Source organism: Wasmannia auropunctata, unplaced genomic scaffold, assembly GCF_000956235.1.
Source record: "Wasmannia auropunctata unplaced genomic scaffold, wasmannia.A_1.0 LD336000.1, whole genome shotgun sequence".
Lineage (NCBI taxonomy): Eukaryota > Metazoa > Arthropoda > Insecta > Hymenoptera > Formicidae > Wasmannia > Wasmannia auropunctata.
The window spans coordinates 2,325,385-2,339,521 of record NW_012026890.1 but is presented as its reverse complement, the minus strand read 5'-3'; the positions used below and the strand labels follow the sequence as shown (position 1 = coordinate 2,339,521).

Here is a 14,137-nt window from a genome sequence, read left to right as displayed (position 1 = left end):
GTTGATAATTAAATATTTAATTTGTTTTTACACTAAAATATAATAAAGATTATTTATTGCATTATACGGGAAATTCTTAATACGTAACATCGCGGATATCTCGTCGATTCCAATCTGTGGAGCGACCAACTGTGGTGAAAAATAGAATAAGATCGATCGTATCGGTCCATTTTGCAGGTTGCACGAAACATTTCCCGTCTAAGACGATATACGATTATCCTATATTTTCGAGAAAGTAAAGATAACACTTGACGTAAATAAAAACGTACAAACATTTTAAGGCATTCTTAAGGCAGCCAAAATAGCTCGGAATAGATTACGGCATAAGTCGTTATTTAGGGTAATTAATCTCGAAAACTTTTCCTATATATTATAGGCGGTGGTGCATGCATTTTTGATTAGCGGTATCACATATACATTATGTACGTTGCTGTACAAATTAGCGTAAACTCTAGCAGGGTAATCTTGGAATAATTTTTAAATGTTCCTTCGGGAATCGAGTAACAATTAGCGATTCTTTTTTTGTGTGCGATAAGGAACTTTTTAAAAGTACGCGTATTATTTATATAAGTACATTTGTTTCATTTTAATCGCCGCAACTTAAAAGGCATAAATACATTTGGCATGTTTCTTGCGATTGATACATTTATGAAAATTACGAAATGTCGAATTGCGATTTGAATAACGCAATTAGATTACTTTGGTGTTTGGTGGTTTGCTACTTAAACGTTAGATAAATACGTATGATCGGCGAAGAATTTAGTGTTTGAAAACTGAGTTTTGTGTGAATAATAGTATGAAATACATATATCCTTAATTGGTATCAATTTTTAGCATATTTCTTGTTATTTTATAAATAAAATTATTTTAAAGGGAGAAATATAATAAAAATTTTTTAAAATCTTTCGTATAAATTTTATAAAACTTTATTTTTATTAGAGAGAGATAGAGAACGAGAGAGAGAGTGAGAGAGAGAGAGAGGGAGGGAGGAAGAGCATTAGATCGCGAATGAACTTACCAGTACATTATTTTACAAACTATTAATGCGAGAAATTTAATTTTGTCGAGATATTGTGTTACGTAACATTTTGTCGCAGTCGACGATTGGTACCAATTAAGAACACGTCTATTGGGGGAAACATGATTGATTTGCGCACGCTACGATCATGTACTATGTTCGTTTGTCGTTTCTAACATTTGAATCTTAGATAGGTACATATTTATACGGATATTGTCTCTCTGAAGCATCTCGAAGCTTCGCATGAGATTTGGTGCCGACACAAATTATCGCGCCAAAATTGCTTATCAGTGTTGAGAAATGTAAATTTTATCTTAGGGAGAAATTTTGTAAAAAGAATTACAGATATATATAAATATCTAACGTCGTGTGTTAGATATTTAAGTAAGAAAACAGTGGAGAACAGTGGAAGTTCCGATTCTTTAATAAACACTCGAAATGCAAAATCATCGCTGAATCTTCTCGATGTTCGTAACACATTTCGACGCTATTTCGAAACGGATTCGAATGCAATACGTTACGAGATAATTTACTATGGAATCGTTTCGCAGCCCAGATTTGTATATAATAGATAAATACGTTTCGTCAATCGCTGTGAATCTATATAAAAAAAATTCACGCTGTTTTTTGCTTCCAACAACAAGTTCATTTCCCATGTCAAATGAGACCATCCCGAGGAAATGCGAGTACATACGAATATTTTCGATATAAAGAAGTCCGCTTAATTAATTTTCAAATGTGCTTATAAGTAGTAGTGATTTAATAAGAAAAGGAACTTTCGAACATTTGCATTTGTTTTAGAAAGGAACACAGTTGCTAATAAAATATTCATATATTATTTAATTATTGTTAAAATTTGGCGACTATATTTTTGTCGACCTACTTTTGCATATATCTTTATTTCCTGTTCTTTCACTGTTACACAAAACAAATTGTTACATGGTATGATTTTGCAGGAAATAAATTTAAAGCATATTGGCTAAAATACATTTTTTATAAGAACTAATATTCTAGATTATTAATTTATATATTATATCGAAAAAAACAATCCTGTAAAGCGGTATTCTGTAGATCGAGAATATCGTTCGATTGATTGATTGATTCTGCTTGTTTGTGGACAACAGGTCCGAGCAAAGCCCGTAAACAATAGTTATATAGTTGTGCAAGATGTAATATCTCATAGATATTTTTTAATTGTCAAGATGGAAATTTTTATAATATTTTGTAACTCCTCAGAATATAAGCAGCGATGAAAATTTACACCGTGAATATATTGACTCATATAACGTACACATACGCATCATATACATATACGGAAACGTTCCTCTAGAGGAAGTGCATCTGCGGCGAGAATATTTGATTTGAATTTACGACTTAGCTGCTTCGATTCATCCGCGGTTACTTTCCGCATCGTTAATAATATTTCTATGTAACGCTCAAGTAGCGCCGAGAATTCAGTATGTAGCTTGATGAAGACGATCCTAAAAATACCCCACATCCTTCGATCACAAGTGCTTAGAAGATCGTTGTTCGTAGTTTCCGCGTGTAACTACATGATTGACTCAAAACCTCGTTGGAATGAAAAGTCGCGTCGTCGAATTTTGAAACGAACAGAATTTTTCGTAGAATATCGATGAAATTCTTTATTTATTCCTGTGAAGTTATATTTATACAGAATATTCCATAAATTGAAGTCAATCACTCGGGGGACTCAAAAACAAGAAAGAAAGTTGACATGAACATGGGTTTGAAAACGCATTTTCAAATTTGCATTGTTATCGCCATTTTTACGTTGAAATTTGAAATTGCTTTGTTTTGGAATTTTTTGTCAAAATTAAAAGAAGAGATAATTTTGTAAGTTTTATAACATAATTAAAGTCAAATAAGTTGCGAGCAGCTTTAGCACCCAAGATGCATCACGTAGAGGTACAGCCAGCTAGTATCCCTTGGCAGAACAAGAACGCATTTCCGGATCTACGTTCATATTAACTTTCTTTCTTGTTTTTAAATTCTCATTAATCTCCCGAATGATTAATCTCGACTTACGGACACTATACATATATGTATAAAATAAATTACAAATATACTTTAACTTTTTATAATAGTTTGAATCGAACAGAAACTTTTTAGATTAATTTATATCACGAAAATTTATGTCATCGCGCGCACAAATTATCCAAAGAGAGTGTAATCTCGCCTTTACAAATTAATTTTTTTCGAGATTCGGCGACTCGATCGAATGTCTTGTACAGACATGCATTTACGTATAGAGAGCCCCGTCGTCTAGGCGTTCTTAGATAAGAGGCTTTGATTAATCGAGGATGATCATAGACGAGGCGAAACACTACTGAAAGTCGAATTGGGAACATACGAATTTTCTGAAGACTAAAAAAAAAATGATTCTACGAATATCGACGTTAGGTGAAAGAGACGAAGGCTGGAATACGTTATGAAGTAGGCTACGAATCTTCGATAATGTACTTGTTGTACGAATTGTGCGCGTGTAGGACGTGAACCGACCTGATAATTGCGTGGGATTTGGTTCGCTGGCTCGCACTGTGTGCATGTAATAATAATTATTCGCTTACAATTAGTTAGTTGATTACGGCATCGTATCGTCGACGGGTGCTCCTAGTCGCCTCTCACGCGATCGATGCGTTCGCTCGCAAAGTTATGGATCTAAATATTTATTTGTTGGAACGGGAAGAGAGAAAGAAAGAGAGTTTAACGGATTGATTGATGCTGTTTGATTCGTGTTGATAATTAAACGATGATTGCTTATACGACTAAGTATTTTGTCGCACCGTGTGCACGCGGATTTGTAAGGAGACGATGGAGTTTAAGGAGATCACCTCTAGCTTCGAGTACGATCAGATCGGTAATCTCGAAGCTACCGGCGGATCTAATTTTGACTTTATACAACGTGCGCGGGGATGTAAAATTTTTACGGATTCATCGTGGCGGAGTCGTCGACGACTTTGATTGTCGTAACGATGGATTGCGGGAACGATCGAGAGATCTCTTCGGGACGACGACTAATTTCTATTGACTAATTACGCGCTAGGACGACTCTCGAATGTTTAGTAACTATTTGATTAATTCATATTTGTAGAGCGTATTTGTAGAGTAATTCTATAGTCACAATATTACAATTTGTGGTGATAAAATAGGATTCTATTACGATCTTGCCTCATCTTAATTTAAGTTATGTTTTAAGATAAGATTTATGTGATCGACATTATGGATTTTTATTGGTCACTTTTGGTAGCTCGCAACGCTACTGATGCGCCGAGTCGTCGACGATGATTTCTCTCGTCTCGTCCCATCGACGATGTTCACTGAATGTAACTCCATATGGTTGGAAGGTCCAAACGAGGATTGAGCACAGGCCTTATTAGGTGTTTTCGCGCGATGACGAAGATGAAGCGAGCGAAACATTCGGCCGATGCAAAAATCCTCTCAGTATGATTAAAATACTGCGAAATGTTCTATCCTTGTATCGAGGCTTAACGGCATAATATTGTTGATGGTATAATGTGGTTTTGAAAGTATATCTATATAGCGAAAAGAGGAAATGCGGTATAAGGCTGCTACGGCGTTATGTATCGGCCCGAATCGACGTAATGTTTTTATTCTTAAATATATATATATAAATTATAAGACAAATAAATTTTATTAACCCAATGATATAATTCGAAAAATTGATGTATTACGTAAAATAATGTATGTTTAGATGTTATTAATTTGTAATCTTCTATAAGTATTTAAAAATGCGAAGTATAGCTTTTTTTATAAATCTATATCGTTAATTGAATATAGTTGTATTAAAACGGAAAGTGATTTCTAAATAAATATTGTTAGCGCAAAACCGTAACTTCTCCAAAGTTACTAGTACGTATTGTTGAAGAGATCAAAAAACTTTTCACGCGTGTATCGCGAGAAACAATCGTCAATTCGGGCCGATCGGCGCTTGTACGAGGATTAGATGCAATTCTGTCGCGTGTGTAGGAATCGTGTCAAAGGAATGATAAACTTCGTGCACGCGCGAGCGTCCTCGATAATTCCCTTTCGTGGCTGGTTCGTCGGATCAAAGATTTTCTCTGTATATTATCTATATTATTGTCACACAAATGCGGTCGGTGTCGCCCACACTGATGAGCGCGCAGATGTTTTAAGCACGTGGCAGAATGCTCCACGTGATCCACCCGCGATCCATCCGTTTTCCTTGAGAAAAAAAACTTTATTTCACTATTGTTGCACCGATAATGAAAAAAGCGAGAGAGAGAATGAGAGAAAGAGAGAGAGAGAGAGAGAGAGAAAGTAAAATATTTGATATGATAAGAGCTATTATGTTGGATTGTGTCAATCACATATTAATATTATTCGATTGTACATCTAATTGTAACGATCGCAAGATGAATGTAAAGTGGATCGTGAAGAGAAGAGAGAAAGAGAGCGAGAGAATATATGCATACGTACGTGAGCGAACGAACGAGCAAATGAGAGAGTACGGCTTGCGTATAATGCGTGGTAATTTGTTCGGAGATGGAATTGAGACGTCTCTAATTAACGAGATATTGTAAATTGTTCTATAGCAAAACGTGAAAAAAAGGCGCTACGGCCGTTGCAACGCACTCCTCGAGAGTCCCCGAGGTGAACGCGGACGGGGACGTCTCTCTTCGGACTGCAAACATCTCATGAGCGAGCGGGGAAGCTCGTCGTAACGTTTCGGTGATTTTCGAGGGACGAGCTGCTCCGACCGTTTCGATGTTGATATGTCAATGCTGTGATGTTATCCTTTGATCTTTAAACAAGAAAGAAGCTATATTCCCAGCCCGCCCCCTCCCCCGACACGCCCCACCTACTCTTACCGATCCCTTTCCCCTTGAACCCCCCCCTGAGAGATCCTGCAACACAGGATGAACCTTGAGATACCAAATATTTCTATTATTGTAATTCCACATAACCCTTAAAATAGATTTTAATCGTACTTAATGTCAAGATTATGATTGTTAACAACTCAGTGATTCTTTCCTTCGCCAGTGATGTCTCGGAGAGACGAAAAGCGAAAGTGAGAAACTCGTTTCGCACTCCGAGGAGGAGATGCCGAGAAGAAAGCATATTTTACAAAATGTTCGTCATAGCGGACGGCCGATCGATTCTCTCCCGCACGTCACTGGCACCCGAATTCCTACATCTGTCGCATTTGTAAATAAAAATTTTTATCATCACATAACACCGAGACAATTTGTATTCTCTTTAGATCGTTCTTGATCAACTGAAAAGTATTTTGATGATGCGATATATATTTGACGAATAGGGTGCGGAAGATAATGAAGAGAAATATTTCATGCAACAATAGATAAGGAGCTTTCATCGTAGAGAAGGAAGAGAGATTAATTGTTTACCGTATATTATAATTAGAGTGCTAAAGCTCGTGAGATTTTATCGTGAGTCTTTTCAACTGTTATTCACGTACGTATCTACAATTGCTTTCATATGCATTGTTGCTAATTTAGTGTGGAATCTCCTTTCTATTTTATTTTACTTTTGTTATATTGTTGAGGAACATGACATGTTTAGTGTTTTGGATAAGTAAACAAAAGTGGCTCATCGTGAAATCTTATAAACCTACACGCGCTCTACTTATAATTGTATACTCAGGCGAAATAAAAACATAGAAAATAATTTAGGACACATGAATCATTATTCGTATTCTCTCTTATAAAGTATAAACGGACAATACAAAAAGATATTTACACTTTTTTTTTTACGTAGGTACATTAATTCGACATATAAAAGTTTGACGTGAAATCATGTCGACACACACATCGTTACGTTGACGTACATATCAAAGACTCCAATAGATAAATGCACATTCGGCTGCCTTATTCGACACATGCGTTGTGTTATTCTATCCTTTTATATACGTATCGTATCGAGAAGCTCTTTGGTAATAAAATATTAAACGCACTTCGGTGAAAAAAATATTCCTCCGTATATGGGAAGGAATTACGATGAAGTCGCGTGAATCACCATTGTCGCACAGTGACTTTTATAGCATTCCAAATGATTTTAAATGTTAATTCAATGCGATAAAATTGTTTGCCTTTTGCGATAGCGGAAGAAATGTGTTTACAATTATCGTAGGCCAATTCCTCTGACGTACTGCAAATTACGTTTCTGTAATCACTGTTTCGTAAGCGATTGCAGGAGGAACGATAAATGTATTATACGTATATTGAAAGTGGTTATTACAATTTCTCGCGAGAATTCTAATCGAGATAACAGCGACTTACTGTTACTCATTGTTACTTAAATATTTTCCGTAATGTTTATAACACGTCCGGTATCCTGTCTGGATATCGGATTGCACGAAATTTTGAGTAGATAGAAAAGTATTAATAATTTAAAACCTTTTTTAAACGAGCTTAACTAAATGCCTTTTACATACTTTTTACATTACATAAATAAATATTAATATTTTCTTTCCTTCTTAATCATCTTTTGTGCGTAAAAATTTAAATTGCTCCACGCAAGCCTTTATTTTCGAATCACGGTTTTTTTTTTACTGAAGTTACTTATCGGCTAACGTTATAGAAAATATACAATAAAGCAATTTATTATCAAGGTATTGACTTGATATTTTTCTTGTTTGAACGTAAAATAAATGTTTATAAAAATTATCGAAATCGTATTTCAGATTTGGTTAACTCTACACATTTTTACGAATGCAAGACATATTTATGTGTATATGTATATATACTATATGTATCTAAAATTGTGTACGTCTACCTTTGGTACAATTTCCCTCACACTACTATAACTAATATCGTAAATTCTCTTTGTTCAATATTATCAGCCTTTGATCAGCTGAAATACAAGTGGCAAACGAGCATTTAAACAATTGCAATTTAATCATTTTCTTGAACTTTTATAGGAAACATCCAATATTTATCAAAATATTTAATGTTTCAGAAATTTCTAAAATTTTAATCAAATATTGCAACGCTGCCGAAAATAATTATTCTTTGATATTCCTTTAATGAGCTTCATCAAACTATAGCAAAATTAATCAAAACAAGTGAGAACAACGGTAGTTTAAAGATGTGTTCCACAATTCACTGCCAGTACTGATAATCTATAACTAGTTTGAACTTTCATGATCTCGATTCGATTTCATATTAATGTTTATTATACGTCTGAAAAATGACGTTTCTTTTCTTATTTACCAGTTATTACGATAAATATTGTCACATGCCTCAGTAGAACGGTAAAACGCCCGTCCGGAAAATAGAGAGGTCCAGGTTCATATCCAGATTGAGATAATATTTTTCGCAACAAGCTATTCTGCAGAATGTTATAAAATGCATTGGCATCAAAATTATTTAATTGTTAATTTAATTTGTGATATTATGTAGTCCAGATTCAGTTTAGAGCTGTGTTTGAAGATCGACAAATATTCGCGCGCGGTTTACTTAAAATTGTAAAAAAGATTCACACAATTATTATTAAGCACCAAGATCTGCTTCCAAGACCGCTTACGGCATTCTAACAATTTATGTAGTTTGAAAATCTATAGCTTATGTTAATGCATTATAAATTTTCAGCACTGATAGTGAATTTTGGAATACAGCCTAAATCTATGTCTCTGCAACAAAAGAAGGCAAGCTACCTTTTTTAATAAAAATCGAAGGTACACGTTTGCTCGCGCCTCATAGTGCTCTTAGTATTCGACGATCTAAATATTACATACAAAGACAAAGACGCTCGGACAGTCGCAATGTACGTTTCTCGTATCTTCGACGAGTCTCTGGTAACTCTGACCGTTTCGCGGGGTGAACTTTTGCGATCGACGACGCAGCTTCTATATCGATTTTGATCGCGTTTACACAAGCGCGGTTAACGATTCGATCTTATATAAAGAGATAATTCTCGTAATCGGCGTAGGAGGAAGCAGTCACGTGTTTCGTCGAGCGCGGCGTCGATGGAACGCTCTGTGGGAATTGCTGCAACCGCGGCAGCTGCACCTGCGGAAGATCCGTTCCGCGAGATACGAAGATTCGCGATGGGGTTTGACTGATGGAACCTAACGACGACGAGTGATGCTGACCCCCATGAATGATATTATTGTTGCTGCTGTTGTTATTATTATTGTTGTTGTTAGCGATAACGCTAGTTTTTCCGGCTAGATGATGTAGGCTCAAGTGATTGTTGTTTTCGATTCTCGGATTGTAGTGGATAGGAAGACTGTCATGGAGATTCAGCCTCGACATCGCCATGGTGATGCTTGAATCCGACGCCCACATACTCTGAAATGACGACCGTATTGTGTAACAGATTTGACTTTCTATCAAGCTCTTATGAATAATTCTGACGACAGCGCAATTACACGGACATTGGATTTTACGATTACGATTTCTTTGTTTGAGTGCGCAATTGTCTCCCTGCTTAAAGATTGACGACAGAGAAGACAGACGCTGAAGCTGACTCACTAGCATGAGACAAGTTCTTTATATACATATATAGACAAAGCATTATAAGACCGTACATTCTTTTCATGAATATTTCTTCCAAGATCAACAAAGTATAATACCAAGAATTACTCCGGTTACGTTATTTTAGCCAAAAGTACTTTCGAAAAATTGCGTCAATTACTAAATTAGCGAATTTATTGCCGTACCCTCCGCCTATGCTGGTTATAATCTGGATTACGCCTAATGCGAAGATGTCGATCCGCGCTGGTCCACCGTTGTGTGACCTTGAGGGGGGAATCGTCGGGGTGTAATTTCCTTTGGTACTCTTCACCTTCGCAGACCTCGTAGAGAGAGAATTGCTCCACCGGTTCTTTGGAGCTATAGCAACTCAGCAGCATTTGGATCAGCTCGTCTACGGTGGTCTGCTCCGAGACCAGAAGGCTTTTGTACTTAGACTGCGAACAATAAACCGTGTTTACTCACAATCACTGCAATACAGACTCTTTGAGTAATAATTTTACTACCACGTAAAACGCTTCGAAAAAAAAAGTTAATCTCAGTTTTCCAACATATTTCTTATTCTTAGAAGTAGAATTATTAGCTTTGAAAATAAACAGTATATATAATCATGCAAAAAATAATTCATAAAACTAGTTATTAATAAATGTATTAATTTATATATATTAATTATATTTCTTATTTTTGCGTTACATTATACATGCAAAGCCATTTACAATTTAATATAAATTACAAGTTTCTTTTATAACATTTTTCTTCTTATATGTACAACATTTCACATTAGAATTTAGTTTATTAATATTAAAATGCAGTCTGTTACGTTTCTATTTATTTGTACAAAAGTAAATATTTATTTACCCCGGACATAAGTGCGCTGTCGTATATTTTGACAAGCCCGCCACGGTGTGTCTGCAACGAAAACCTGCGAACAAGAAGGTGGCATATATAAGCACGCGAGTTTACGCATCAGAGATTCTACGACATCGGCAGAAGTCGGAGAGTTCAAAGGACACCAACGAGCTAGCGTTATTTCTACGTAAAAGCACCGGTTCACGTCGGAAGACAAACGCTCTCGTCCTGCCCTATTACGCGTATAGTCGCGCGCGCCGGAAGTTTCAAACTACCGAGAAAACACCGCGTCGCGTCGAGATTCCTTCGCAAATAAACCGTTCTACTCATCAAAGAGCTACATTCGACCAATCTTTTTATAAGCCGGTGGAGTTGCAATAATATTTTTCATGCGCACTATAATGCCGTATCATGCCGCAACTTCTGCGTTATACGACTTTATACGATACGCGCGCGTGGAATTTTAAAAATATCTCCTTGATGTCCTTCTGTCCTTCCCAACGATCTATAACATTTACAACCGAGATTGCTGTCAAAATTCCATGAATTCCATTTTGTTTCGCAATCGAACAGCCATATTTACACTCCTCACGAACCGTATATCAAGGATTTACAGCGACCCACGCGACCACTTGCGCTCAAGAGTTATATCAGCGAGCAACGCGCAGAACGTCGGCCATTGTTAGCTCGTGCTTGCAGCGGCCTACGGAATGTGTTTATAGTCGCGAGCCCTGAAATTACGTCACGAAGCCGACCGAAACCGAAAGGGCCGGTGGTCAAGTACAAAGGCAGACAAGGGAAACGTACTTGGAATCGCCGCGAGGATGGCAGGACTGCAGGACGGCCGGCCGCGCGTCCTCGTCGAGCGGCAGGACGGTACGCACATTGGCCCTCCTCACGGTCACCTCCATGGTCAGATAAAACAACCGGGGGTCGCGGTGTCTCATGCGATACTTGTTCAGAAGGTTCTGCACGACCTCGCGACAAGTCGTCTCGTAGGTGATGCTCAGGGTCTTGTACTCGATGTCCGGTCGCAGGCAATTGGCGTAGACCTTGATGGTGGTCTGCAAACAAAAATTTCAGATTTTTCATCAATATGTTTAATCAATAATAAATTCTTTTATAGAGCTATCTTAAAAGAAAAAAAATATTAGTGACTCTCTCTCTTGCCGAAAAATATATACCATAAAATATAAATGGATAAGAAGGCATTTTTTTTTAGCTAAATTTGGTTTTAAGCTAAATTCAGTAGCTCAGGAAGGCGACGTCCTGTTTTGGCGGTACAGTAAAAAAACTCCAAAGACACGGGTCTTGACAATTAGTCCATAATTAACTCGGAGACAGACGTTGGCCACGCGCGCGGCATAAAACGCTATCAACCCCTCCGATACGACTGGTTATGTGGGGATGCGCGCACCGAAAATAAACCAGACGCCAGATCACCCCGTTCGCAGATGCCGCACGTATACGCTAACATTCATATTAATACATCCGCTTGCCAGATCTATGCGGATTTTGAATAATAGAAATAATTTCGTGTAAAACAGAATTTTTATATAGAGACTAGAAAGATGTAGATATATGAAAAAGCATCTATAAAATTATCAGTTGTTTAAATAAATATTTTTATTATATTTATTAGATAAAACCTATTATGCGCTATCACTAATTATTTCATTTAATTTTCATATGTTTAGACAATTTTCTATATATGTTATTTTTTAAATGATTCTTTTAACGCTTTAATAAAAACAATTCTTATGAGTAATAATCCATCTTTTAAAAAAAAACTTATATGTCATCACTAATTACTTTATTTAATAATATACTTCATTTAATAATAATAAATTTTTCTTAAGTTTGAAAAATTTTCCATATCTGCTCTGTTATTTAAATGATTCTTTTAACAAACATTCTAATAAAATTGTCATAAATAACTCATTTGTGCATCAAAAGGAAATTATCTCTCACATCTTCAACATTAAGGATGTTCAGGTACCAATGTCACAAATCAGCGGGTGCCAGCTCGGGTGTCGCGAACACATGTTTACGTAAAGGGGCCTTCCCTCGAAACACGGGTTTTCGTCGGTGAGATTTTACGAGTCAGTTGTACGCTTTTATTACTCTGCCGAAAGTCCTTTGACCCGAAACACGCCTTACAAACGTCCTATATATTCGAACGCGCTTACACATTCATTGAACATTCCGAGAGAGGTGATTTCGCCGAAGCTCGTATTAAATTGAAATCGTCGCAGGAAACCGGAACCTGAGTTACGAAATCCAATCCGGTTGAGTCTCCGTCGTGTGAAATTAAAACACGTTTCGATGACAATCGTGGGATCATACCTTCATTCGCTTATTATACAATGTTAACAATGGCGTTCATTGCGTACTGGTGCAATCGCCTATTGTGAGTTGAATTTGTCTCGAGGTTATTATTATACATTTTGTCTTATTGTGTAACGTCATGGTGGGTCCTCGAAGGAAGACATTAAGTAGATGACTGATTTACAATTTTACGAGTGAAAGGAAATGATTCGCGACATTGATAATCTGGCTACGCCTTAAGACAAAAACCATCGAATTGGCTAAGAATAAATATGCAAACGTTCTCTTCTATACGTTTTCATTATTTGTTAACGCGCTAGTAAAAGAAATATACAAATCGCCTCGAAATTCTCGGTGGAGTTTTACGATGACCGAGAATCGATAGGGAAACATCGCGCCTGGCCTAACAAGTGGCACCCCTAACGAAGCCGAAGATACACAGCTTTGGCGTAAATATACAACGCCTGGCATTCTGGACGCAGAAAGATTTCCATCTCACCAGCAAATCTCGCACGTTTTCGCAGAAATATCTTCGCATGTGTAAGTGCAACAAAATTTCTGACTCAGCTGTTGGAATTCCAATACACTTACGTTAATATTGTTTACGCAAATTTCAGTGCGCGTGTGCTAATCTTTGCGGTTTTTTATATACACCGCATCCGGGCAAGGTGCAAAGATCGTTATGAATCATTTATTCTAAGTACGTTAATGACGCTTTTTTCCTTTTATAATAGGCACTTAAGCAAATGATAAATTAAAAAATTTAATTGATAAAAGAGATATTTTTTTATCGTAAAATAGGAATTAAGTTAGAATAAATTTAAATATACACAAAATAATTATTTAATTTATAATTTAATCTAAAAAAACTGCTCTTTAATTAATTTGCCAAAAGCAAAATAAAAAGATCGTAAGTGCAATAACTGTAAATATCGAATAGAAATTAATAACGACAGAAGTCACTTCATTGAAAATCGCATCGACCGTCTGGTGGGGGCAATCGATCGCATGTTTTCTCATCTGACTGGCGGTCAATGAAAGGGAAAATAACGCGGGAGCTAAAAGGCATGCGAGTGTCAAAGCAAGACCTGCGCCTCGTCAGGATCGAGAAGGACACACGACACTCCGTTACGAGCGGTAAGCTCCAATATCTCGCACCCGGTTATACAGAGCGGACAGAAATACGTCTCGAGATATTTCTGTTCGATGTTTCTTCGGATTGAGAGTGCACCGCGCGTGTACGATTGACACCGCCGTCAAAACTGCTGCCTCAATTTTTATCACAATAAGAAGAAATCAGAGAAATTAATAATTTAACATCTTTCCTTGTATATTTCCAAGTTACTCTGTTGAGCCTTGAGAGCTACGTACCGAAATTAAGAACACTATATATTCTCCAAAATGTATTCATACCTTGGTCGGCGAGGTTATCAACATGCAACTCACC

General features: G+C 36.7%; 1 protein-coding gene across 1 annotated transcript in view; it reads right to left on the bottom strand.

Moving 5' to 3' along the window:
* Positions 1–6,703: 6,703 nt before the first annotated feature.
* LOC105453342 overlaps positions 6,704–14,137 on the bottom strand; it is a 31,655-nt gene continuing 24,221 nt past the window's right edge. The window contains exons 3-6 of the mRNA XM_011695193.1: positions 11,170–11,426; positions 10,372–10,435; positions 9,702–9,950; positions 6,704–9,330 (exon numbers count right to left, since the gene is read on the bottom strand). Coding sequence (XP_011693495.1) covers positions 8,935–9,330; positions 9,702–9,950; positions 10,372–10,435; positions 11,170–11,426 — 966 coding nt within the window. The 3' untranslated portion in view covers positions 6,704–8,934. The remainder of the gene's footprint in view (positions 9,331–9,701; positions 9,951–10,371; positions 10,436–11,169; positions 11,427–14,137) is intronic.